The 27424-nt window shown below is 46.8% G+C and overlaps 1 protein-coding gene across 5 annotated transcripts in view; it reads left to right on the top strand.

Moving 5' to 3' along the window:
* Positions 1 to 27424, top strand: part of DLGAP3 (DLG associated protein 3) — a 65714-nt gene that overhangs the window by 34419 nt on the left and 3871 nt on the right. For all 5 annotated transcript variants that reach the window (XM_074334365.1, XM_074334364.1, XM_074334362.1 and 2 more), the window contains 7 exons: positions 4744 to 4957; positions 5210 to 5523; positions 5894 to 5979; positions 19279 to 19763; positions 21078 to 21169; positions 21434 to 21577; positions 22260 to 24818. In XM_074334365.1, the coding sequence (XP_074190466.1) occupies positions 4744 to 4957; positions 5210 to 5523; positions 5894 to 5979; positions 19279 to 19763; positions 21078 to 21169; positions 21434 to 21577; positions 22260 to 22478 (1554 nt within the window). In that variant the 3' untranslated portion in view covers positions 22479 to 24818. The remainder of the gene's footprint in view (positions 1 to 4743; positions 4958 to 5209; positions 5524 to 5893; positions 5980 to 19278; positions 19764 to 21077; positions 21170 to 21433; positions 21578 to 22259; positions 24819 to 27424) is intronic.

The raw sequence follows: 27424 nt of genomic DNA, 5'->3' as shown, positions 1-27424 counted from the left end.
CACTAGCTGCTGTTACAGGTAAACCTTGAATTCTCAATGGCTTAACTCAGTAACAGTTTAGTTCTTGTTTATGTCACGGTTTGTGTTAGTTATCTATTGCTACCTAATAAATTACCCCAAACATAATATCTTAAAACAACAAATACTTATTATGTCGCAGTTTCTGTGGATCAGAAATCTGAGTACAGCATAGCTTGTGCCACCTGGATCAGTGTCTCACAAGGCTTCAGTCAAGGTGTTGGCCAGGCTGGTAGTCATCTCAGGGCTTGACTAGAGGAAGATCTGCTTCCACACTCATTCACATGGCTGTTGGCAGGCCTCAGATCCTTGCTGGCTGTTGGCCACAGACATCAGTTTCATAACTCGTGGGACTCAGCCTAGGGCTATTTGCACCATAACAGCTTACTTCTCCCAGAGCAAAGGCTCTAAGAGAGAGTGAGAGAAGATGTCCAAGATGAAAACCACAGCTTTTTTCGTAATCAGATCTCAGAAGTGACATCCCATTGTATCTGCCATATTCTAGTCAGTAGAGGTAGGCGGATAAGTCTAGTCTGCACTTAGTAGGAGGGGACTGCACAAGGGTGTGAATGCCTGGAGGTGGAAATCATTAGGGGCATGTTAGAGATTGTGTATCCTTCAATCTAGTATTAGCTCATCTTCAACAGAGCTTTATCTGTGAGAATCCTGAGTAGCCTGGGTTAGGAGTGGGTCCCCCAGGAAATACTTTGCAATCACTTCTATTAGATTATTCTTGGTCTAGGACCATTTTATGTTAATTTTTAAATTTTTTTGGGGGGTGATGGTGTCTGTCCCATGAAAGCTCATGTAGACACAGAATCTTGTGTCTATGTGAAGATTAGCTTGTAGGTACACATTCTTAGATTTGTTTCCTTTCCTTTCCCCCAGACTATAGGCTAGCTTCTTTATCATCAGTCTGTGCTAATAATTGATCCCCCCCCAGTCTACCTTTTCATCAAAGGTTTCCCCTTTCCTACTTTATGCACGTTCTCATTTCCTATTCTGTGCTTCGTGTGGGCCCAAAGCCTTACAGCTTCACCTAAGTTGGTGTTAAAGCCTAACCCCTTTGGTTACTGAAACCAGCAACCCCAGCCCCCACCTTCCTCCTCCACTGGGCTGTTTGCAGCATTGGCACACACAGTTAATATTCTGATTTTCCAGGCTCCTCTTTGCTTTTCTCCTCTGGGGACTTATCTCGCTTTCTTGTGAGCCCAGCTATGCATATAAAGCAATGTTTGTTATATTTTATCTGGTGTTTTAAAGTGTTTTGAAACGGGAGGGTTTTGCAAGGTTACTAAACTAAATGACATGTAAAGTATACAGCATGTTGCCTAGCCCCCAGTTGGACCCACCAACTCTACCATGGACAATTTTCAATTAGTCCCAAACAAAGTATTTTCTTCTAAATAGCCCACACCCTTGGAAATATTTATTGATTCTGAGTCTGGTTTGAAGAAAGGCTAAGGTTCTTATTTCCCAAGAGGATTCTTTGACTCAGCGGGGACTGGGGCGGGGTGGGTGGGGGGAGCAGGGTGGAAGGCAGTCCAAGGATAATAAGAGAATTCACCGAATAATGTTACAATTTTATAATTCTAATACAGTAAAGATCAACTCTGGTGCAATATTCCTCTGAGAGTTTATCTGTTTCTGCATTTTCCTTGGGTCCTGATCTCTTGTTGGAACTCCAGAAGCCCCTCTTGGCCTGTAGAGATTGAAGGTCTGTGGCCCCAGGGAATTTCTTACCCTCCCTTTGTCTGCCTTATATAGAGTTCATTGTGGGAATAACATATGGTTGGGATTTCAAGAGCTTCAGAACTCCTGGGAAGGAGAAGTCTCTGAGAGGTATTTTCACTGTGATTTAAGAACCTCCTGCTACTAATAATAGTAGCTGATGTTAATTGAGCATCTGCTATATGGCTGAGATTCTGCCCTAGTGCTTTACGTACAGAAGAGGGCTGGAGGTACAGAGATAAGCTGCAGAGTGAGAGTCCTTCCACCTCTGGTGTCCTGATTTGAAACTGAAACGCTCTTTGATAGGTTTAGATGAGCTTTTCTGTGCTCTACAAGGGACCCTCTGGGCTCGATTGATTCTATTTGGGGAGTATCCTGAGCCTGGCATAGAAATAGCAAGAGTTAGATCAGCTCCCGAGCTTCGGGAAATACTGTGCCACTGCTGGTCCTTGTTACCCGGAGGTCCAGAGATAGGAAACTACAGGTAGACTCACAGGAGTAATAGTGAAGCTATAGCTGCCACAGGAGTGTGGCTTACGCCAGTCAAATATAGGTTAACAACTTCCATGGTATCTTGGATTGATTTTTCCATGGCCTATGACTTCTGTACACTTGTAATAAAGTTCCAGTACGGGGCGGCCAGTTAGCTCAGTTGGTTAGAGTGCGGTGCTCTTAACAACAAGGTTGCCAATTCGATCCCTACATGGGCCACTGTGAGCTGCGCCCTCCACAACTAGATTGAAACAACTACGTGACTTGGAGCTGATGGGTCCAGGAAAAACACACTTAAAATAAATAAAAGTTTAAAAAATATATATACCTTCCTTTAAAAAAAAAAAAATTCCATTACAAAAAACTGCAGAAAGAAATCCAGGCAGTCCTTTTTTAAAAAAAACAGCTGGCCCCACATTGGAACCACAGAGTCTGAATCTCCAGCAAATTTGGCTCCACGCTTTGCAGCAGCCAAAGCAAAGAGAGGCATGTGGTTAGAGACATTTGGGTTCAGATCCTTGAGGTGGGGCCTGAGTTAATGTCGGTTTAACAAGCTCCCCAGGGGATTCTGATGCCCAGTAAACCTGGAGTGAGAGCCAGGCATTTAATTTTGGTTTTAACACGTACAAGCTGTGCATCCTTGGACAATTCATCTGCCTTCTCTGGGCTTTAGTTTGCCCCTTGGTAGAAAGGGATGGAAATTCCTCCTCAGTCTGATGTAGACTCTTGTGATATCATGTTATGCTTTGGAGGCTGAGTTATGGAAACAGTGAGCTGAAATTTACACATGGATCAAGCCATACCTTTGAGCCTCTGTGGACTGCACATAAATATGATGCCATGAATCTTTCCTGGAAGATGACACAAGATGCAGCCATGAACACTTGCTGTCACATTCAGCATGTGGATGCTACTGAGGACTTTGTCCTTGACTTTATTCCATGGCCTCTACATAATCACTCATAGGGGAATTTCTCTGGGGCTTGGTGACAGGAAGAGTTGTGGTTCTCATGAGTGGTGGCCTGTGTTTACCAGGTAGGCCCTAAAACCTTCACGTGCCACTGACAGAGCTTACTCTGTGCCGGTATCTGTACTAAGTGCCTCACATGTTTTTCTTTGAGTCGCCTAAATAGCCCATGAAGATGGTACCATTATCACTCCCATTTGACAGATGATTAAACTGAGGCCCAAAAACTTTAAGTACCTTTCTCAGGCCACACTGCTAGGAAGTAGCAAAGCCAGCACTTGAGTCCAGATGGGTCTCACTTCACAACCCGTGCAGGCAACCCACAGGCTATGCTCCTCAATGGTTTGGCTGCTCTGAAGCTCAGGGATGAATGTGCACCCATTCTGTGCTCTGGGTAGAGAGCTTACCACTGGACCACCTTTTCCTACCTTTATTTTTTCCTTTGTGCCAGTTTTTTCATATAACGCAAATGAAGCTGCAGCCTCTGTGGTATATTTAGTCTTAGTGCAGTGTTGTGCGACACGGTTCTGTGAACAAAATTTTTGTTTTGCTTTTTTCTTAGTTGCTTTAATATTTTTTTTAACATCATGGATTCTATTCTGTGCCACAAAATTATCAAAAACAAAAACAAGAACCTCATCCAGCAATGGCTGAACTTGCCTCAGAGGAGGAGGGCAGGGAAGGAACTAGTGGGCCAAACAAGAAGCCTAGTTAGTGGGCAGAAAGTGGGGGAGGCTTGGAAAACTTGAAGGTTAATAATTTTTGCTCCATCACTTACCTGTTAATTTCTGTCCTGCTGCATCGTTGTTTTCAATCAGTTTTACAATGTAGTGGATCATAAATAGTAAAATAAAAGGTGGCCTTCGCTGCAGCCTCTCCACCCCCCTACTAGGAAGGAGGGTTGCTGTCGGGTCCCTGGCCTTCTCCCTCAGGGTCAGGTGAGAGAAATGTGAAGGCTGGGGACTACCGTATTTCTCCGAAAATAAGACCTAGCTGGACAATTAGCTCTAATGCGTCTTTTGGAGCAAAAATTAATGTAAGAGCCGGTTATATTATATTATATTATATTATATTATATTATATTATATTATATTATATTATATTATATTGTATTATATACCAGGTCTTATAGTATAGTAAAATAAAACCGGGTCTTATTTTAATTTTTGCTCCAAAAGATTCATTAGAGCTGAGTGTCTGGCTAGGTCTTATTTTCGGGGAAACACAGTAGGTGGGGAGGAAGATGGGGTGGTCTGGAGGCCAGATATTTGGGAGAGGCATAGATGGGATGGAAGGAGGAGTATTTAGAGGAAAGACAGACCCCGAAGGACGGCCCAAGGCATTTTGGGGAGCAGCACAGGGCAAAGGTGCCTTTATCTTTCTTTGCAGAGGGTGAGGGTTTCTTTAGTCTAAATACAGAAGAGTCGTACAGAGACACAGCCTCTGCAGATCTAGATATACTGACAAAGTGCTGTGGAGATCCCCCTACCCCATCTTGGCGTCTCAGTAACTGTCTTCTCCATCCCTGTCCCCAGCTCAGCGACGAGTTGAATCAGCAGCTGGAGGCCGTGTGCGGGTCTGTGTTTGGGGAGCTTGAGTCCCAGGCCGTGGACGCCCTGGACCTGCCTGGCTGTTTCCGCATGCGGAGCCACAGCTACCTCCGGGCCATCCAGGCCGGCTGCTCTCAAGACGACGACTGCCTGCCCCTCCTTGCTGCCCCTGCCTCTGTCTCAGGGAGGCCCGGCTCCTGTGAGTATGCCTAGTCTGCCCCTGGGTTGGAAAGCGCCCTGGGGTGTGGTTCTGGCCCTCACCACAGCTGTGCTGTGTGACCTTGGGCAGATCGTTTGCCTCTCTAGGATGGATGATGGGGAGAACACCCTTGGTCCTCTGCGAGGCAGGACGTGGAGACCAGGGCACCGCGTGGGTGTGTGGGGTGGTCGGTCACAGACACTTGCCCGGAGGCGTTTCTCACCCGCTGCTTCTCTGCTTTCTTGGCCACAGCCTTCAACTTCAGAAAGGCCCCGCCCCCCATCCCGCCGGGAAGCCAAGCCCCGCCCCGCATCTCCATCACCGCCCAGAGTAGCACCGACTCCGCCCACGAGAGCTTCACCGCGGCGGAGGGCCCTGCCCGGCGCTGCAGCTCCGCGGACGGGCTTGATGGCCCCGCCATGGGCGCGCGCACCCTGGAGTTGGCGCCGGTACCACCTCGGGCCAGCCCCAAGCCCCCTACACTCATTATTAAGACCATTCCTGGCAGGGAGGAGCTGCGGAGCCTGGCGCGGCAGCGGAAGTGGCGGCCGTCCATTGGAGTGCAGGTATGGAAACTCAGGCACTGGCCGGTTGAGGATGGGTTGAGGGGGTCATGGGGTCTTCTGGAGACATAGACCTTCCTTGGCTTGCTCTGAGCAGCAGTTAGCCCCTGTGCCTGGTCATCGACAGGGCTGCTCAATCAGCCCCAGCCCTTGTCCCTCTTCCTGGCACTGTCACCCCTACTGGTGAATGGACAGTGCCCAGCGGTTGCCACCTTGATGTTTTTGACCTCCTGGCTGTCTCATCTTGTTCAGGCAGATTGTCTTTGCAGGATCTGCCAGCTGGCTTGGGGCTCAGACATTGCTGGCCCTGGGAAGGGCTTGTGTCCCTGGTCTAGCTCCTGCCACTGACTTGACTCCTGAACCTTGCCACCAGGTGGAGACTATCTCAGACTCCGACACTGAGAACAGGAGTAGAAGAGAGTTCCACTCCATAGGAGTACAGGTGGAAGAGGACAAGAGGTAAGTCTGAGTGGGACCATCTCAAGCTTCCTTGGGGGAGAAGAGGAGAGAGGACTGCATAATGACCTCACTGGCCTGGTCCTCTTGTGTGCACCTTCTCTTCCTGGAGGAGACCAAGCCCTTTTAATGGGGAGGAGTCAGAGCAGCCACCCAAGGTTTTCCACAGAGATGGCAGCCATGAGGTCTAAAGAGAGTTCTCCTTGTAGTCATGCTGTCCCAGGTGCTCTGAGGTCGACAAGAGATAAACAGTGGTTGAAGGAAGGGGGTGGTAAGGAGAAATAACAGGTAGGCCTGCTGAGCAGGCCTCCAGCAATTGTCCTTTACAGGGGATAATGGGATCTTGCCAATCCCTCATTACTTCCTGTGGTGTACAAGTATGTGAGCTCAGAAAGAAACAAATAAACATGAAGATTTTCTCTCAGGAGCTCCCTGGCAGATAAAACACTCCTCACTTGGCTCACACAAGCATTTAACCAGCCGTGGGTACCTATTACATACCTGAATCAGTGGTGTACCCAAGAATTGCCAGCAGGCACCATTCTGGTGTTAGGTGGCCTCAGAAGCATCCCTTTCTTAATTTGCAGTGGAAAAATTAGCATTGTGAGCTCTGGAGGGAATACTGGGAGAAGTTTCTCTGTTGAGTTCCTATGGGATGACGCTTTCTCTAATAGCCATGTGGCAGTGCCACAGTGGCCCATCTGCCCTCTGGGCTGCAATGTTACCAGGGCAGTGGCCCTAAGTATGGTGTCTGGGGAAAAAGCCTGTGGCTGGCTGTAAGTTTCATGTCCAGGTAATTTGTGTTGTCCAGGCCATACCCACTGGAGGAATAAAACTAGAGTCCCAATAGCAGTCCCTTGCAGCTCTGTTCTCAGTTGCCATTGTTGAGCCTTTAGACCTCCCCTAAAGTTTCCACAACTATTTCTGGGAACCCCTAGGGTATTGCATGTGTGCCTGATCAAATCTTCTCGGGACTCCTGTGGGAATCACCATTTTTCTCCATCCTTACTCTAGCTCCCTGCAGTTCCACATGCTCTTGAGACTAAAAGTCTCTATCAAGGGGGGCAAGAAGTTTCTCTTGTTGCCCCCATCATTCCTGAAAGCTACTGTTCTCCAAACTCTTAATATTCCACAAAGATCACAGAAAAGATTATGGCCAACCCAATTCCTCAAGTCCATGACTTGAGTTCTTGAGAGGTGGGTTGGGAGTCATGGGTAGATGCAGCTCTGTGTTCAGAACCCTGTCTCACCCCCCCCCCCACTCTAATGCTGCCCGGTGAACCATAAACAAAGCCTATGTGCCCCCACTCACTCCCCTCCTGAGGCTTCTTGGCCCCTCGTCCAGATATACCCCTGGGGTCCACCCATGCTTCCTAACAAGCCTGAATCCTGGGAAGAGTGCAGTAGGAATTCTACTGCGACTCCGGCTAAATCAACAAACTTTGTCATTCATTCATTGTCATTCATTCAGAAAATACTTATTAGGCATCTGTTATATGACAGTTCCTGTTAAATGCTCAGGGAAACATCAAAGACATGACTCTTGCCCTCATAGAAGTTATGGTCTAGAGGGGAATCAAGGCAATGAATAAATCATCCATGAATAAAAATATTACACTATGATATAATATGTAATGGGATATTATTAAACATTACGGTGGGAATAGGAAAGAAAAAAAGCAGGAACTAAGAGAGAAGGAACCTTGTTTAGGTAAGCAGGTGACATTTAAGTTGAGACCTGAGGATTGCCAGGAACACTCAGGTGATGATCAGGTGGGGGGAGAGGGCGGCCTTTCCAGGAAGGGGGGATAGTGAATGTGAAGTTTCTGGGGCAGGAAAGAGTTTGACCTGCATCAGGAACTGAAAGAAGGTTCATGTGGCTGGTGTGGAATGGGACGGGGCAGTGGCAGGGGCCAGGTCCTACTGCGCTTGGGCATGATAAAAAAGTAAAATTTAATTATAAATAATGAGTAGCCATTAAAAGGTTAAAGAAGGAGTATACCATGATCTAATTTATGTTTACAAAAGATTACCAGCTGCTGACTGGAGAATAAATTTGAGGAAATAGTGAGTACGGGGAGGCTAGTAAGCAGGATTTTTTCATCAGCAAGGTGATGGTCTTTTGCATTATGGATCTTGTGTTGGGGATTGTTTTTCTATTATATTTTATAATTGGGCACTGCTCATGTATGGGGACACTATTAAGTTTTGTGTATTGATTTTGTATTCAGCAGCTATGCTGCTGTCTCTCATTAGGACTCATAGTTTATCTGAAAATCATCATTTTCTATATAGTCAGTTATTTTTTTCTGCAAATGAGGATATTTCTTTTAAACGAGTTTTCTTTTAATTTCTTCTTCTTGTAATAGTGCATTGAATAGGTTTTCTAGTTTGCTATTGAGTGTACCACTCTTGACCCCTTCCTGATGTTAGTGGGTATCTTCTCAGTACCCACTCTCAAGTCTGATGATGTTGGCTACAGATTTTGATGAATACTATTTATCCGGTTGAGGAAATTCCCTTCTATTCCTAGGAGGCTAAGAATTTTTATTTTATCTTTTTTTAAGTAGTAAATGAGAGTGGAATTTTACTGAATGCATTTTTAGAATCTACTTAGATGATCATAGATTTTCTCTTTTCATTTGTAATGTGGTGAATTATATTAAGGGATTTTCCATGTTGACCTGACCCATTCTTTCATTTCTGGGATAAACCCTGCTTGATACTATTATCAGTTTGGATTAAGTTTGGCTGTGAATGACAGGACCTCAAGAGTGTCTTCATGTTTTTCTCTCTCATTAGAAAAAAAAAAAAAAAAAGCCTGGACATAGAAGTGCAGTGTCAGGACCTGAGGTTCCTATCTTGCTGCATTTCCACCCTTTGTGTATTATCTCATATCAAGGAGCTGAAGTTCAAGCTCCAGCTCTCCTGTCTGCGTTCTGAGCAGCAGAAAGGAGGAAGAAAGGAGGAGGGATGCAACCCTTCTTTTTAAAAAAGGCTTCCTGACTGTAACACACTTTCACCTACATCACATTGGCTAAAACCTCATCACTTGTTGGCATCTACCTGCAAGGGAGGCTGTAGAATAGTCTTTTAGCTGGGAAGCAATGTGTGATGAATGGAGCACATAGCTGAAAATCAGGGTTCTTATGGCTATAGACAAAGAGAAGAATGGGTATATGCAACTAGCAATATTGGTCACAGACTCATATTATTTTTACATACCTTGCTGGATTTTTGAATAGGTATAACTTTAAGATTTTTATATCTATGTTCATAAGTGATATTGGCCTACTATTTTACTTTTATTGTTATTATTCAATCCAGGTATTAAGGTTATGATAGACTCATAAAATGAGTTTGGTAGCATTCTCTGTGTTTCTGTTCTTTGGAGCAATTTGTGTAAAGTAGGAATTATCTATTTCATAAAGGTTTGGTAAAGGTTGCCAATAAAACTATCTCAACCTGATGCCTTTTGGGGATAAGAGAAACTTTTTGAACTACAGCTTCAGTTTCTTTAGTTATTGATCTACTCTGGTTTCACTTTTCTTCATGAGTTAAATATTGTGATTTATATTTTTAAGAAAAGTGAACCAGTTTACAAAAATTGACAGTTTTCCAAATTTTGGGCATGAATATTCTTTGTCATAGTATTATAACTTTATAAACTTTTATTGTGCCTATCAGTTATAGCCCCCTTTCCATTCCTAATACTATATATTTATGCCCTACATCCCTTTTCTTGATCAATCTTGCCTGAGGTTTGTATATTTTTATCATTTAAATATATTTTTAAATTATATTCTATTAGTCTTTAAAAAAAACCCAGCTTTTGGTTTTGGTGAGCATCGCTATTATTTCTTTCTCTTTTACCTTTAATATTTTCTTCTAATACTTTTGTGTTATTTTACTCTTTCTTTTACCATCTTTGTTTTTTTTCAGTTTCCTGAATGCTGTTTCTTATTTTCTAACATAGGCTCTTAAAGCTGTAAACTCCCTTTAACTATACTGCTATAGTTTCATCTCATAAGTTTTGAGGTGCAGTGTTTTCGTCATTTAGTTTGAAATAATTTGTAACTTTCATCATAATTTCATTTTTAACCCAAGAATTATTTAGAATAATTTTTTTTTTTTAGTTTCCAAATGTATTTTGTGGGGGAGGGTCTACCTTTTCACTACTAATTTATAAATTTTCTACATTGTGGTCATAGTATGCATTCTGTACAATATTTATTCCTTAGAATTTGTCGAGGCTTCCTTCTTCATATATATATATATATATATGTATATATGTATATATATATATGATCAGACATATAAATTATATTTTTCAAATGTTTGTCTTTGATTTTTTATTTTTTTATTTTTATGTTTGATCTACCATTTCTGAGAGAGGTGTGTTAAAATGTCTTACCATAATTGTGGATGTGTCATTTTCTCTGGTAATTGTATTAATTTTTCTTTATTTTGAGAAAGTACTGCTTAGAAGTATTCAGGCTTATGATTGTTGTATCTTCTTGGTAGATTTGTCCTTTTATCATTATATAGGCTTCTTTTCATCTGATGGTTTTTGCCTTGAAGAAGTCTATTTTACCTGTCTTTATTGCTATGGCTGCTTTCTTTTGGTTAATTTTCCAATATATCTTTTTCCATCCTTTTATTTTCAACCTTCCAATATTTTCCATTTTAGATGTGTTGCTTATAAGCAACACGGAGCTAGAGTTTTGTAGATATATTTAATTCATTTATATGTATTTTGATTACTAATTTATTTGGACTTACTTTATTTCAAGCTTACTTTATTTCTCTTTTTCCCTCCACTGGTTTGGAAGTTTACATTTTAGTAATTTAGTGGTTTTCCTCAAATTTTTAACAACCATAGTTAATTTCATATTTTTCTAATGTCTAAAATTAGTATTTCTATGCTTCTTAGGCCCAAAACAAACGGAACACTTTAATTTCCTTCTTAACTCCCTTCTCCCATTTTCCATGTTATATATTTATCTAGTATTTTGATTATGCCTCTTTATTAAAAAACTCTTCTAAATCAGTTGTTGTTATATCTTTTATGGTTTAATAGTTTAGGTTTACAAACATGTTTTAACAATTTATGTATTCACTATTGTTTGTTACTGCCCACTCCTTCCTCATGGGTTCAATTTCCTTTATGCTGAAGTACTTCTTGAGCTTGGGACCAGTTTTAGAGTTAATATCTCAGCTTGAGATTTCTGTGTTTCACTGGTAGTACTCATTTGGACCCCACACCCACACACAAAGCAACCTTAATGTTTTGTTTTCTCAGCATCCTACTTCCTGGCCACTTTCCTGAATCATGACATGAGTTTTCTAGTCCAAGTTTGTAAATGAAATGACCCTTCTTGGCTGCTGGCTTTATGCATGGGGTCTTCTTCCAGCCCCTCGGGATGCATAGGTTTGGGGTTACTCCTCTTTTTTCCCTGGATGTCACCATCTAGCCTCTAGCATATGTCTATCCTGATATTCTTGTGGCTCATTGGCTTGGATTCCCTCTTACTACTCATGTTTCAAATTTCTTTTTTGTTTCTGGTGCCTGAAGATTTCTCTTTTCTATTTTCAAGCTTGGCTTTATAACAAAACCACTTTTTTGACTTTATTTTATCCAGTATTTCTATATGTTCAAGGGGGTGGGTTGGAGCTTCCTAAGTTGGTTCGGTCTACAATACCGATCATTTGTCTATACTAGGCTGATAGCAGCAGAGATAGACAGAGCGGAACATTTGGAGTGAAGTCTGGGAAGGGTGGGGACAGGCAGAGAATGAGGTTTTCCTTGCTCTTGTGTAAGTGCTCAGGGAGGTTTTGGTGGGGTGGGCTGATGAGGGGAGATGGTGAGATGGCGGATAAATGTCTGAAGAACTAAATTGCTTGGGACAGGTGATCACACTGGGAATCCAGAGGGGGTGACAGGTGGGGAGAGAAGAAATCTGGCGCATCTTTCTGGCCAGGCTCCCTTGCTTGTCTGCTGAAGGCATCCTTAGTTGTACACCTGTACCGTCCATTCTGTCCCTTATGTCCCTGGCATTTTAAGTCTGACTTACCACACACCATGCCCCAACTGGTACATAAAAGTGAGCCATAAATACCAGCAGCCTTTCTAGGCAAATATCCAGGACTAGCCCCCTACCGGCTGCCACCCCATTTTCTTGGACGCTCTTTTCCTTGCTTCTGTCTTGCTGGTCACAGTATCTGTCTCTCTCTCTCTCTGTACTTTGGTTTTAAAAATTGCCAGGGAGGAAAGATCTCTCTTTTCTGCTTTTCAGGGTGTTCTTTGCTAACCTATTGGGTGAGGAGTTCAGCTGTATTGCCTCTGATACCTGGGAGTTGTCTGCGGGTCCTTCCAGTTGCCCATTATCTGGTGACTTGGCTTAGCAATATACAGGGGTAGGAGTTAGTGCCCCTTCAGTTCTGTCTCCACTGTACCCCACCAGAGATTCATCGGTCCACAGATATTTATTGTATCCCTATTATTTGTCAATTATTCTGCTGGGCACTGAGGATGCAAAGGTGAGCAGAACCAGACAATCCCTGTCCTATGAAGCTTACAGCTGCATTCATCGAAGAACCTCATAAATTATATAGAAGTAACAGCTGCAAAAGGTGCCATAAAGGCGAGGTATGTGTGCTGTAAGAATGCATAATAAGGTGTTTTGACCCAGCCAGAGGGGTCAGGCATGGCTTCCCTGAGGAAGTGACATTTGCGTGGAGATCTGAAGATGAACAAAAATTGAGTAGGTGAAAATGGGAGATAAGCATGTCCCAGGCAGAAGGAACAGCTTGCACTAAGGCTCTGTGGTGAGAGGGAGTATAATTAAGAAATGGTTACCAGTCATGTCTTAGGGCATCCTAGTGTCTTCCCAGACCCAGCACACTCTGGGCTGTGATGAAAGAATGCATCAAATGTCCTTGCTGAATATTAGTATGATATTCCTGGGGCCCTTTGAGAACATAGAAACCATTCGATTTTTTCCTCTAACTCTCTCTAACCAGGGGCATCCCCTGTATCTTCCAATTATAGATTCCTCCCACCAAGAACTTACCTTAAATTCCAGATTTAGCAAAAATAAAACAAAACAAAATCAAACAAAAAACACCAGAACATCCAATTAAATTTGATTATCAGATAAACAATGAATAATTTTCAGTATAAGTATTTCCCAAATATTGTATGAGACATACTTATACTGAAATATTATCTGTTATTTATCTGAAACTAAAATATAACTGGAGTCCTGTATTTTATCTGACAACTCTCCTTAGACCCACTTGTGCCCACCCAGGGCTACCTGGAGAACCCTGTGTAGGAGAGTACCCCCAACACCCCTTCCATAGCATCATGGTCATTTCTGGCTTTGGGACCTTGGGAAGGGAGTGTGTTGAAAGAACAGAGCCCCTTGAGCTGTGGGAAAGAAGTTTCCATCCTTATGAAGTTATATTCCAAGAACAATCCTTCAAAAGCAAAGAGTTGATGACTGACCACAAGCCCTGGGAGTGGACACTGCCTCCATTCCTAAGCCATCAATTCCTGGATGGTTCCTGACTGACCGTCATGGCTCTTCTTAAATCTCCCACCCTAACCACACCTTGGCTTCACTGTCATAGCCCCCAGGCTGGGGTGGTGGACTCAGGGACCCCTGACTGATTATATGTTTAAGCTCTTAGATGCTTTCTCAAAGAGGGTGCTAGTACAATGGCTGAGCCTTGCTGAAATGTCTCTGCCCTTCCTCCTCCCTGCCACTCCCCTTCCCACCCCTGCCAGCCTGCTGCCAAATACTCTTGGCAAGACCTTTTGACAACTCCTGGATGTTGAGCATTCCTTGGTCACTGTGTCTTTTGGGATGAGCCAGTTTTTTCCCAGAGCCTCTCATGTTATCCCTTAGAGAATCACAGTAAAAATGTTTCCCTCAAGTAACTATGGTAACAACTTCCAGAATCATCAGTTATGTGATCATTGTCATCCTAAGGAACTTCAGGGGAGAAGGGTTCCTCAACCTTGGCAAAGGCTTGGGGAGAAAATATTGTGAAACACATTGTTATGAATTAGTGATAACGCATAACCAAAGCCAGTTTCTATTCTGTGTTGACAGCTATTGATGAAGACCACAGCAAATACTGTCAAATCCAAAACTAAATAGGGACATAAGCCCTAAACTTTACTACCCTGCAAATGTATCTGCTATAGTTAGGATTAGGTTTGGCTGTGAGTTACAGAAAACCCCCAAATGACAGTGACTTAACTATGATAGAAGTTTATTTCTCTCTTGCTTAGAAGTCCAGAGAGCGTCAGCTGAGGGCTGGTAGGTGCTCTACAGTGTCAGGACCCAGGCTTTTTCTGTCTTCTTACTCCTCCATCTTTAGCACTTGCCTTCCACTTCATGTTCCAAGATGGCTGCTTGAGGTCCAGCCATCATGTCTGCATTCTGGTCAGCAAGGAGGAGGAAGGAACAAAGAAGGGCATCTTTTCCTTTTAAGGACATTTCCTGGCAGTTGCACATACCATTGCTGCTTATATCCTGTGAGCTATAACTTAGCCACATGGCTACACCTAGCTGTGAGGGAGGTTGGTAAACCAATCTTTATGCAGAGTGGCCGTGTGGCCAGCTTAAAATTGTGGGATTCTGTTACTGAGGAAGAAAGGGTGTTGGAGATGATTAGTGCTCTCTACCATCCTTTCTTCCAATTAACCAACCAACCACTCAACTAACATTTATGTATGAGCAACTGCCCTATTTAGTAAGGGAGACAGATATGCAAATAACTGACTACAATACAATGTGATACGGATTATAAAAGAGGTTTTATTCAGAGTGCTGTGGGAGAACAGATGGAAATGATCAACAGCAATCATAATAATTAATAACTACAATGCTGGGTACTCAGTGCTACATTCCCGTGATTTTATTTGCCCAGCTCCCTTTCTTTTCAGCTACAATTTGTCCAGCCTCTCCATATAATAGCTAATATTTACAATGGGCAGGCCAGGTGCCGTTCTAAGTTCCTTACATGTATTATCTCGTAACAATCCTATGAATGGGTAATGTTACCATTCTCCTTTATAAATGAGGAAACAGGCACAAGCCATAGAGCTGGGTGTTGGACCCAGGCAGTATGTGTGCTTAACCACTCTGCTAGGCTGCTTCCCCTAAAGTGCTTATTCTCATTCCTTCCCCCACCTCCAAATATCCAGCAGACTGCCTCCCCGCTCCCTTCATTGTAACCATTAAGGTCCTCTGGTGGGACCCCGCTCCACTTCCGGACCAACCCCCAACTTACTTGCACTTCTTCCCTTGCCTCCTGTACCAGTCCTGCCTCAAGAGTGAGGCATCTGTCTTGATTAAAGCCACCCCTCTTCCTCAATCCTAGGGAGCTGAGCTGGTTTAAGAGCCTTGGTTTAAGAGCTGGCTCCTCCACAGCCAGACTGTACTAAATTGATAACTGTCTGATCTTAGGAAGTCACTTACCCTCTCGAAACCTCAGTTTTCTCATCTGTAAGTAAGGGTGATACTAATAACCCTTATCGTTGGACTGTTTTTGGGGATCGAGCATGTTTATTCATGTGCAGTGATTAGCTTAGCACCTACTAAGTACTCAAAGGGCATTATTTATTCCCCTTATTTCCAGTTCCTTGAACTGCTGCCTCTCTCTTCTCTATCTTCAATTGATTTCTCTTTACAGGTTGTATTATGAGTAGTTTCCGATTGCTGCTGTAATAAATGACCACAAATTCAGCGGCATCCAATAATATGTATTTATTATCTTGCATTTCTAGAGGTTGGAAGTCTGAACTGGGTTTCACTGGGCTAAAATCAAGGTGTTAGCAGGACTGATCCCTTCTGCAGGCTCTGGGAAGAATCCATTTTGTCACCTTTTCCCGTTTTTAGAGGCTTTCCATATTCCTTGCCTTGTGGCCCACTTCTGTCTTCAAAGCCAGCAATGGCCGAGCGAGTCCTCACAATGGCATCACTCCAACCGTGATCCCGTCGTCCCATCTTTTTCTTTGACTCTGACTCTCCTGCTTCCCCCTTTCACTTATAGGGATTCTCGTTATCACATTGAACAACTTGGACCATCCAGGCTCTTTTCCTCATCTCAAGATCCTTCACATAATCATGTCTGCAAAGTCTCTTTTGCCTTGGAAGGTAACATATGCACAAGCTATCCTGCCTGCCCCATCGGTTCTCTCCCCTCAGGATATGGCATGTGAGAACCACCCTAAACAAATATCCCTTCCTTTTCCCCCCAGTTTTGTTGAGATATAATGGACAAATAACCAAAATATCCCTCCCTTAAAGGTACACTGTCTTCTCCTATCTTCTAAACAAGCTCTTTGAAGGAATTGTCTTGCTTAGTTGTCTCCACCACCTGACAACCCCTGCCATCTGCATCTGCCCCCTCTTGCCCCCTCAAACCGACTCTTGCCCTGCTCACCAGTGGCTCCCATAGTGCCAAATCAATGGACACCTTTCATTCATAACCGGTTGCATTTTCCATGTTGACTGCTCATCCCTTCATGAGACCCATCTGTCCCCAGTCTGCCTCTAGGTGACTCTGTGCTGGTTTTCTTCCTTGTCCTCTCTGGCTTAGACACCTTGGGGGCTACAGTGTCTTCACCTACCCCTGAAATGTCTGTGTTCCCTGGGGTTTTGGGTATTTGTTTCATTGCTCTTTTCTTGGGTGATCTTGTCCCACACTGCTTCTTGTAAATGCCACTTGCAGAGGGATGACTGATTCCTGCTTGCACTGCGCAAATCTCTGGCCCCTGGCTGGGAGTGACGGTCAATCTTGTGCGTCCAGTAATCCCATAGCCTCCTCAACTTTTTTGGTCTTCCTTGAAATAGACCCAGTGAGAGGGCTTCTTGAGGTACTGACTTGAGATCCATAAAGCTTGGGGCACTTATGCTTCTGTTCCAGGCTGTGTGGACTGTTCCATCAAGACAAAGTGTGGTCCTCTGAGGACCCCTCAGAGGACAGGTGAAAGACGGCAAACCCAGTGGTGCTGAAGGACAGTGTCCAGGGGGCAACAGGAAAGTCAGCAGGGAAGGCAGGTCTTCAATACTGCATTTGCTGGGGCAAGCCTCACCTTTGCCTGTGGGATTTGCAATTGTTGGAGCTCTGAAGCAGCCAAAGGCTAATGAAAGGAGCTCAAAGTCACGAAAATATGCAAAAGGATCCCAAGTACATACTAACAGTTCAGTTAGACACACAAGACTCATCAGAAACAGATAATTGAACCAAACAGTGGGGCTTCCTCCAAATGCAAGAAGACTGCTGAGGGAGGTATGCTACTGAGGGTGGTCTTGGGGACAGTCCGGAGATTCACAGAGGAAGAGGGGACTTCAGCAGAGCATGGACAGGGAGTGAGGAGGGGGAAGGCCATTTCAGGCAGGTGAATGGCATGGGCAAAGCCTTAGAGTCAGTCAGAGCCAGTATAATCTACTTGGGGAACAAGGAGAATGTAAGGCAGAGGTTGGAGAGGAAGACAGCATCCAGAGTATATGCTAGCATCAGGTAAATGCTAGCATAGGAAGCTTGAACTGTATTTGGTTGGCAGTGGGGAACTATGGAAGGGTTTTGAGCAGGGTAATGAGTTGAGCAGAGGTCAGCTTTAGGAAGACTTACTCCAGTCCTGGGTGGATTGGTGAGGGAATGTTAGGTCCCAGGTCTGAAAATATGCAAGGTGTAATTTTAGAGAGAGGAAGTACCTTGACAATTAATAGTCCATCCCTATCATTTTATATATACAGTATGTGTGTGTATGTATATATATTCTCTCTATATATATTAGATGGCCTAGATGGAGGGTGAGTGACTTCCCAAAGGCACATAGCAACAAGGCCAGCATTAGAACTCAGGTCTGACTCCTAATCCAGTGCTCTTCTGTGCTGTGCTGAGTGGTGACAGAGGTATCTGAAAGGAGGCTGATCCAATAGTCAGGGCAAAGGGTGATGCAAATATTGACTAGGGCAGCACGGGCAGACACCAAGGTAAAGACCATGTGGGAGGCAATGCAGTATGTTCTCGCTTGCTTTCTCTTTGGGTGGGGGTTGGGACATAGGGCTCACTGGAGACTGCACATGAGTGCATCTCTCTTCCCTGGGTCCTGCAGCATCCTTCTGGGCCTGGTTTCTATGGCAACAGGCTCCCAGCAGGCAGCCCGCCAGCTGGAGGGAAGCAAGCAGGCAAGCAGGCAGGGAGAGAAGGCCTGGGCAGCAAGAGGAAAGCTTAAGTTGTGGGGGTTGGGGAACCTTTTGGGAAGCTGGAGGGGCCCCTAGAGCTGGCCCCCCAACTCCCTCTCTCCTGACCACATGAAGGTAGAGATTGCTTAGGACACATGAACCTTTCTTTTATGGTCCTTGAATTTCCAGACCTCAAACTTCTGTTCACCTCTTCTCCTACCCCCAAATCTCCTGACTCCCACCTCAAGTGTTGTCTGATCCCAGCCTCATGCACCCAGGGAGCCACTGACTTCTTCATAAAAAAGAGCCCCCACTCTGAACCCCAGGGGTAAAAAGAACAAGGCCAATTGACTTTCTGTTTTGCATATGATTTGCATATTATTAACTCAAAGACAAGAAATTGCCAGGCCTTATGTCATTCCTGCCAACAACTTAATTCAACTCCACTGGCACCGGCTTACTGTCTGGCCAGACTCTGGGCTGAGCTGTGAGAGTCCCTAGTGACAAAGTCCTCCCAGCTGCAGCCACCTCCCTTCCCCCCAGCTGCTCCACGGCAGTTCTTCCTGATGTTCTAGCAGCTGGTTCCTTGGGAAGTGCTTGGGCAGTGGAGCTAGCAGCAGCCCTGGGTCCAAATCCTGGCTCTGCTGCTTTGTGCTGGGCTCCCATGCGCCTCTCTGGGCCTTAATTTATTCATCTCTCTCCAGGGCTGAGGACATATTAAAATGCTGAAATACTTCCGTATTTATTGGTAAAGAGCCACCACCCTGGCCCCTCCCTGGCCCCTCTGGTTCCCCCACAGTCCAGCTACTCTGGGGTGATGCTCTCACACTTGGGCTGTGTCTGTTCTGATTGGTGTATGCCAGTGGAGCACAGGTTGTTAAATACTTTAAGTATCACCTTGTTCAGAGGCAGTACAACAGGTAGGTGTATTATGGGCCCACCTGTTGCAAAGACTGGTCTATTTAAAGGCACTGGATTAATGTCCATCACTTTGTAGGCTTCCTTTCTCCCTTTTCCTTTTGGCCTGGAGTGGAGGGTAAGGGCTGGGCTGAAACTCCACAAGGGCAGAGATGACAGCCACCTCTCTCACCAGGCGGGCTAGGTTCAAGCGCTCCAACAGTGTGACCGCCGGTGTGCAGGCAGACCTGGAGCTGGAGGGCCTGGCCGGCCTGGCCACAGTGGCCACAGAAGACAAGGCCCTACAGTTTGGACGCTCCTTCCAGAGGCACGCCTCTGAGCCTCAGCCCGGGCCCCGGGCCCCCACCTACTCAGTCTTCCGCACAGTCCACACGCAGGGCCAGTGGGCCTACCGTGAGGGCTACCCACTGCCGTACGAGCCGCCGGCCACCGATGGGTCGCCAGGCCCTGCCCCTGCCCCCACCCCCGGCCCCGTGGCCGGTCGCCGTGACTCCTGGATGGAGCGTGGCTCACGTAGCCTCCCCGACTCAGGCCGCACATCCCCCTGCCCACGGGATGGTGAGTGGTTCATCAAGATGCTGAGGGCGGAGGTGGAGAAGCTGGAGCACTGGTGCCAGCAGATGGAGCGCGAGGCGGAGGATTATGAGCTGCCGGAGGAGAGTGAGTGAGGGGACTGGGTGTGGAGGGATTGTGGCTGGGGTGGGAGGGGCACTAGCAAAACGGGAGCTTTTTGGTTGAACATGAGAGTGCCCTCCTCACAGTTTGGTTCCCTAGCACCAGACCTTGGTGGCAACTCTTCCCATCTGGGCTGATGTGGGGATCTGGGTCTGATCCAGGTGGTGGGACCAGAATTCCAAGGCAGAGAGGGAGGAAATGAAGCCAGGGAGATATGGTCCTTTCCTGCAAGTTCAATCTGAGGGGGGACACAGTCTTACCCCAAAATGCCCAAGTCGACGAGGTAGAGACTAGGAAGACAGAAGTCGTGTACGTGAAATTGTTTAGTAATTCTTAATGTGCCAAGGAGCAGCACACTGGTGAGTGACCAAGTTCAGCCAGTAGGTGTCATGGAGCCAGTGCTTGGCTAAAGCTACAGGGCTAGGCTGGGGCTGGCGTCCATCTGTTCTCTGACATGGGAGGGAAGGACACAGGGGGATAAGCATTCAAGAAATGTACCAGGTCTGACAATGAAGTTCACGAACTCATCCTAGAAAAAGTGCTACCTACCTCATTGCTGAAGAGTAATCACTACGGTCGCCTTTGAAATACTCTCCTTGGGAAGCTATGCACCGACGCCAGTGCCTAGTCCACCCTTCAAAGCAGTTTTGGAACTCTTTCTCTGGAATGGCCATCAGAGCTGTTGTCATGTTACCCTTGATGTCCTGAATTTCATCAAAATTTTGTTCCTTTCAATATTTCCTTTATCTTTGGGTAAAGAAGGAAGTCATTGGGGGCCAGATCAGGTGAATAGGGAGGATGTTCCAATACAGTTATTTGTTTACTGGCTAAAAACTCCCTCACAGACAGTGCTGTGTGAGCTGTTGCATTGTCGTGATGCAAGAGCCATGAATTGTTGGTTAAAAGTTCAGGTCGTCTAACTATTTCATGCAGCCTTTTCAGCACTTCCAAATAGTAAACTGGATTAACTATGTGTCCAGTTGGTACAAATTCATAATGAATAATCCCTTCGGTATCAAAAAAGGTTAGCAACATCATTGCAACAAGTTCGCAAACTTAATTGTCAGACCTCGTGGGTTGTATAAGGGAAGAAACATCAGTCTCTGAGGATAGCCTTCTTGGTAAAGTGGGATAGGAACTGCTTGTTAGGAACCTGGGGATGAAATGGGGAAGGGGGCAGAAGGAGATATGGGTAGAGTGCCAGATAATGGAAGGGTCAGAGTGATTCAGGGCAGACTTTCTGGAGGCTGGGGAAGGAAAGGCATCATTCCCCTCCTTGAATCTCCTTCTGCTCCCCAGTCCTGGAGAAGATCCGCAGTGCTGTGGGCAGTACACAACTTCTCCTGTCCCAGAAGGTTCAGCAGTTCTTCCGGCTGTGTCAGCAAAGCATGGTGAGTGCCCATGGGCGTAGAGGCTATCAGGTGTGTGTACCTGTTGGGTGACCCAGTGTGTGCATATATGCCTGGAGATGAGACCAGGTGTTTGTGTCCAAGAGGGAGAAGCCTGAGCTTTCTTGTTTCCCTGTTTGCTAGTCCCCACCCCATTCTCCCAGTTTGAGCTTCCTGACAATGAGGGTGGGTGGGGCTTTCTCTGTTCCTGGCTGGGGCTCAGACCTCCCTGACTGTCTGCCTCTTCTCTGTCTCCTTCCTCTGCAGGACCCCACTGCGTTCCCCGTGCCCACCTTCCAGGACCTGGCGGGTTTCTGGGACCTCCTGCAGCTCTCTATCGAGGATGTGACCCTCAAGTTCCTGGAGCTACAGCAACTCAAGGCCAACAGCTGGAAACTCCTGGAGCCTAAGGTGCGGGGAGGCTCCTTCAAGCCAAGAGTCCTGGACAATGCCCCTCCCCAGAGGGGCATGTGTGTCGGGAGTGGGAGACAGGAGGAGATCCATGGGCAGCAAAGGCAGCCCTGGACAGGTGATGGTGACCATCTTTCAAAATGACCACATTCTTGGTCACGGCTGTCTGCTTGGCCCCCGTGCTCATCACAGGCTAAGCTGCCAGAACCCAGAGGTGGCAGCGGCCACCTTGGACCAGCTGTAATTTTAAGGGAGCAGAACTAGACTTTCCTGAAGGGCTGAGTGCCCTCAGCTCGGACCTAGGCACAGAAGGGACTTTGAGGGTCCCCTCAGCCCTCATCTCAATAGACCTTGTCTGTGATGGGGCCCGGAAGCTTGGTACGTGAACCGCGGTTGCCTTGCCTGGGTTCCTCCCCACCTACAGTGAGCGAGCGCTCTAATGCCAGTTGCCACAACGGCGCCGCCAGGGGGTGCTCGAAACTCTCATTTTTTAAATGAAAAAAATGTGGGATTTAACCTTGTCAGGACAAGTACACCTGGGGCTTCAGGCGGCTACACGCTGCGGCTTCAGCTTTCAGTGGCACAGCCGCAGGAGGTTAATCCCCCCGGGTCGCGCAGGCGTGAGTTGGGAAGTCGGGTGGGTCCTACCCCCAAACTAATCCGCCGTGCTTTCTCGCGGCAGGAGGAGAAGAAGGTCCCTCCGCCGATACCAAAGAAGCCCTCGCGGGGCCGGGGCGTGCCGGTGAAGGAGCGCTCCCTGGACTCGGTGGACCGGCAGCGCCAGGAGGCCCGCAAGCGGCTCCTGGCGGCCAAGCGCGCCGCCTCCTTCCGCCACAGCTCGGCCACCGAGAGCGCCGACAGCATCGAGATCTACATTCCCGAGGCCCAGACCAGGCTGTGACCCGCCCGGCCCGCCCATCCCGGGCCCGGGCCGTGGTTTTCTATCCGTACTGTACACCCAGCGTCGAGGTCACTGTGAACACGGGCCGCCCCGTGCGCCCGCCCCGCCGGCACCGCACGCCCTGGCCCCTCCTGCCCGTCACACTCTCGTGGGTTTTTTACCGTCCTGACCCCACGCAAAGACGCCCGGGCTGGGCTGGGGGCCGTGCCTCTCCATCCTGCGCTCCCACCTGGACCCCCCTCCCTCCTGGTCCGACGCTTCATCCCCACCTCCCCATGGGCACCATCTCTGCCATTACTTCCCCCCTCGGGCCAGGCCGGGCCGGGTCCCCCATCTGGGCTCTGCGTCCCCCCCACCCCGCGGGGCTGGGCTTCGTGGGGATCAGCTTTGTGGCTTTTTATGAAGAATCCCGAACCCCGCCTAGGAGCCCGCCCCACCCTCCCAGGGGCTCCACCTTCAGCCCTCAGCCCACCGGGCCCAGGGACCACAGTGGCTGGACCAACCCAGGACCAGGGCACCTGGGCCTCTCCCTTTTCCCAGCTGCTGGGGAGGGGAGATGGGGGCTTCCCCTCACCACACCTGTGGCTGTTCCCACATTCCCCTTGAGTATCCCAGGAAAAATAAAACGGCAGAACTGCACTTAAGCCAGCTACTTTCTCCAGAAGAAGTCACCTCTGCCCTGTGCATGGGGGATGGGGTGGAGGGAGGAGAGGTGGAGATCCCAAGCTCTTGATTTGGGGAGAGTGAGTATTGCGTGGGCCAGCTAGGGGAAAGATTCAGACCGCCCGTGACTACAGAAGGACCTGAGCCCTCCTGGAGGGGTCCCTGTGGGTTGAAGAGGGGAGGGCTTCCAACTCTCCATTCGTTTGCCTTTCAGCGTCCCAGTACTCCAGGGTTCCTCCAGAGAGGGGAGCCCAGAGCCCAATGCCTGGCACACAGCATATGCTCAGTAATGGGGAGTGTGGTTCTTCTTAGATATGGACAAATATTGAGGGCCCAATGGTCCCTCAGTTCCAGTCATTCCTAATCAGCAGCAGGAAAACTCTGTTCAATTTAGTGTTACCATATTTTCTGATGCCTCCTATGGGTGGGCACTTTGGTGGGGGCAGAGAACAGAACTTTCCTGGGAAGCTAAATGGCAACCCAAACCTAGTGGTGACGACTGATATTTACTGGCTGCTTACTGTGGGTCAGGCAAAGGGTGAGTACATTACATGCACGTGGCTCATCCTTACAACAGATGAGAAAGCAGAAGCTCAGGAGAGGTTAAGTGATCTGTCCAAAGTCACAGGGCTAAGAGTGGTGGACCCAGGATTGTCTAATACCAAACCATGAACTTTTTAGCCGTCTGAGCCCAGAAAGGTTTTAGTGGCAGTGCCCACCAGAAAGCAACCTTTGCAGTCCTTAAGCAGTCCATGGGGTTGATGTGTCACCCTGAGGCAGGAGGAAAAGCCTTCCAGGGGGTTGACTACTCTTCTGGATCACACTGGACTAGCCAATTCTTACCATTTATTCAGCAAACATTTATCAAGAATCACTGTTGGCGCCCAACACCAGGGAGTTGGCCTGAACAAGTATAGTTTCAACCTTATGGGGAGATTACAGTCATGGGAAAAACAGGTGAACAAGCAGTTAAAATATAGGGGTGAGTCCTGGAAAAATGTATTAACCACTGGAGGACTGGGACTGGGAGGAATGTTCCAAGATCTGACAACAGCAGAGCAAAGGCTTGGAGGAGAAAGAAGCATTGGGCGTGCAGAGATTTGATCATGCTGGGCAATTTGAGGAGAGTAGGCCTGGGTCCTGAGGGCTGTGGGAGCCATGGAATGGTTTTGAACAGGAGAGAGAGGCATGAAGATATTTTGCAGGCTTGTTTGGGAGACCACCTGAAAAGCAACAGGTCATACACACTCACATGAGACCACTGGAAGGTAGAGACGGCCCACATGTGATCTGAATTTCCGAAAGTGAATCAGCTTTGGGCCAATATCAAACAGATTCCTGGACCCTTGTCCAAGACTTACTGAATAAACTCTCTGCCCTTGACTGACCAAGTGAGGCTTTGGCTGGGTCACTTGACCTCTCTGAGATTCAGTTTCTCATCTCTAATATTGGGACATGGGTGAGTTTTGAATTAGACAATACTCAGAGCAATCCTATAAAGCAGGTATTGTTATCACCACCATTTTACAGATGAGAAAACAGGCTTGGAGAGGCTAAACAACCTACCCCAAGTCATGAAGCTGAGAAGTGGCTGAGTCTGAGTTTAACCCTCTACATTATACTTTATGGGTCTATGTCTTTTCCCAGAAACTGGGTCAGCTTTCCTGGAACCATGAGGTACGTGGGGGGGACACAGGCACAGGTCAGCATTTGCTGCTGTGTGGGCATCCTACTACACATGAAGTCTAAAATCTCCCCCCATGGGGGTGTTGGGGGTAGTTGTCTCCTTTGGGAATTGTGGTCTGGGGAGTCGTGCTGGATAAGCGAAGGATTAGATCCAGGCCCTGTGCTTGAGTTGCTCCAAGTCTGGCCAAAGCCATTCACTTAAACAGAAAGGTACAGTACAAAGGGAGGCCTGTTCTCCCAGAGAGGCTGAAGAGACTGAGCCTCTAGCAGGCAGGGAGTCTAGGAAAGCTTTGTGTAAGAGGGGGTCTTTTGAACTGGGTCTTGCAGGATGAATTAGAGTTTTGCAATCAAGAAAGAGAAGGGAGGACATGCATTTCAGGCAAAAGGACCAGCGTAGACAAAGGCATGGAAGGGTATGTGTGTGGGGAATAACGGGAAGAGCAGAGAATAAAGAGGATGGGGAGGAGATGTGCCTGAAAGGGACCCGGGGGGGTGGTTAAGCTGGAGATTTCATTTAAATTCTATTTAAGTTTTTGAGAGACCCTTTGGTTAAAAGAGTGGAAATGCACTGGAAGGGGCAATGGAAGGCAGAGAGACCACTGAGGGAGACCATTGCTAAGGTGGTCTGAGTAAGATGATGATGATGAATTTGAAAGACATTCAGGAGGCATAGGTGCTATATATAAGCTGGACCTTGGGAATAATGCAAAAATGAAGAGGTCTTAAATATGTCACTCAGGTTTTTAGCTTAGTGAATGAGTAATGCCATATGTTGACATAGGATGTTACAGAAGGATAAATAAATTTGGAGTATACTGAACATACCAGTCACCATTTACTGAGCACTTAAGAGATGTTAAGTACTGTGTCAAAAACTTTATATACATTGGGTAATTTAGTACTCAGAGCAACCCTAGGGGTTGGGTACTATTATTGTCTTCTTAAAAACATAAATAGCTTTTCTGAGATTAGCAGGCAGCAGAGTCAGGATTGGAACCCACATCTATCTGCTTCCTAAATCTTGAGCCCCACTCAATTCTGCCTGATGGAACTGCGAGCCATCACTCAAGTCTCAGCTCAAGGATAGGTTTCTCTGGGGAGCCTTCCCTGATTCTTCCTGGGGTTTTTCCTCTGTGCCACTTGTGCATACTTCTGTCTCCACATTTCTGACACTCTGTTGATGTTTTGTAGACCAGTCTGCTTCCCCATAAGTCAGAGAACAGGGCAGGGATGGTCCCAGTCATTTTTTGTATCCCTGATTCCCTAGTATATGTTGATTAGCTGACCGAATGCTGGTTATTCTAGGTAATTCCGTTCTTTTCTCCTCTCTATTCAATTAGTGAACAAGTTCTGGTAATAGCGATTTCCTACATATTTCTTTACACCGTTCTTTTCTCTCCATCTCCACTGCCAAAGCTTAGCATTGAGCAATTTGAGATCATAGAAGGGTAGCTAACCTAATAATGCAGTCCAGGAGGCTTCTACGGCAGTGTTCCTAAAGCTTGAAAAATTAGCTAGAGATACACATTAGTAAAGAAAGGTAGATGAAAAGGCATACATAAAGGCACAGAGGTGTGAAACAATTTCATCTGTATGGAAGAACAGGAGGGGTTCAGCATGTGTTACTAAAGATGCCTGGTTGAGACTAGTGGAATGAGGGTGGAAAGGTAGGGCTAGGCTGGAGCATTATGGAGCTTGAGATTTGGTTGTGTGTGTGTGTGTGTGTTTCCTATACGTGATAAAATAGACATCTGTACAGGGAGCAGTCGGGACAGAGAGGAGGGAGTGAATACTTGTACCTGAGGGGTCAAGTAAAACGTAGGTGTTACTATATTTCTATTATTCGTAGACTAACAGTAATACTACGTATTTATTTCCCTGCTTGCTATGTGCCTGGTATAGCACTTTATGTACATTATCTCATCTAACCCTCATAACGTCTTGTGTAATAGGTGTTATCTTTACTATCTTTATTATCTTTACACATAAGAGGGAAAGGAGGCTTAGACAGATTAATACCGTTCCCAAGGTCACAGCTAGCAAGCTAACCCTGATCTGAAGAGTTCTTAAACACTAGACTACATTCGCTGAAGAGTTTCTTGAGGTCAGGGATCATGTCTTTTTTGTGTGTGTGCCAGACCTAGGTCTTAGAAGACACCTGGTAAACATTCGTTGAATAAATGAATGGATGACCTTTTACTTTCTCCACGTGAAGAAAAAAAATAAAAATCACGTGGTGACGTCACAGGGAAACCTCCTGACCACCAGGGGGCGCTGTGGACATCTCAGCGCAGCGGGGCTTCCTTGCAGACGCCTAGCTTGTTCCGGTCGTTTGACTGGAGTTCAGCCAATCACTGTGTTCCGAGAGAGCTGGCGGCCGGTGGGCGGGGTCCCGAGCCAGGCCCCGCGGGCCGCTGGGAGCGGCGACATCGGTGTGGCCCGCGAACTAGCGGAGGGCGGGGGCCGGACGGACGAGTGCGGGCTGCGGCTCAGGTGAACACGCGGTCCGGGCAGGCAGTTCCCTTCCCCCAGAGGCGGCTGCCTTGGCCGCCCGTTGCCATGGTTCCTGGCCTTGACCTCTGCATCACGGGAGGGGT

Source organism: Rhinolophus sinicus, linkage group LG06 (assembly GCF_036562045.2).
Source record: "Rhinolophus sinicus isolate RSC01 linkage group LG06, ASM3656204v1, whole genome shotgun sequence".
In the NCBI taxonomy this organism is placed as follows: domain Eukaryota; kingdom Metazoa; phylum Chordata; class Mammalia; order Chiroptera; family Rhinolophidae; genus Rhinolophus; species Rhinolophus sinicus.
The sequence above is the reverse complement of the archived record's forward strand: the minus strand, read 5'-3'. Positions and strand labels throughout refer to the sequence as shown.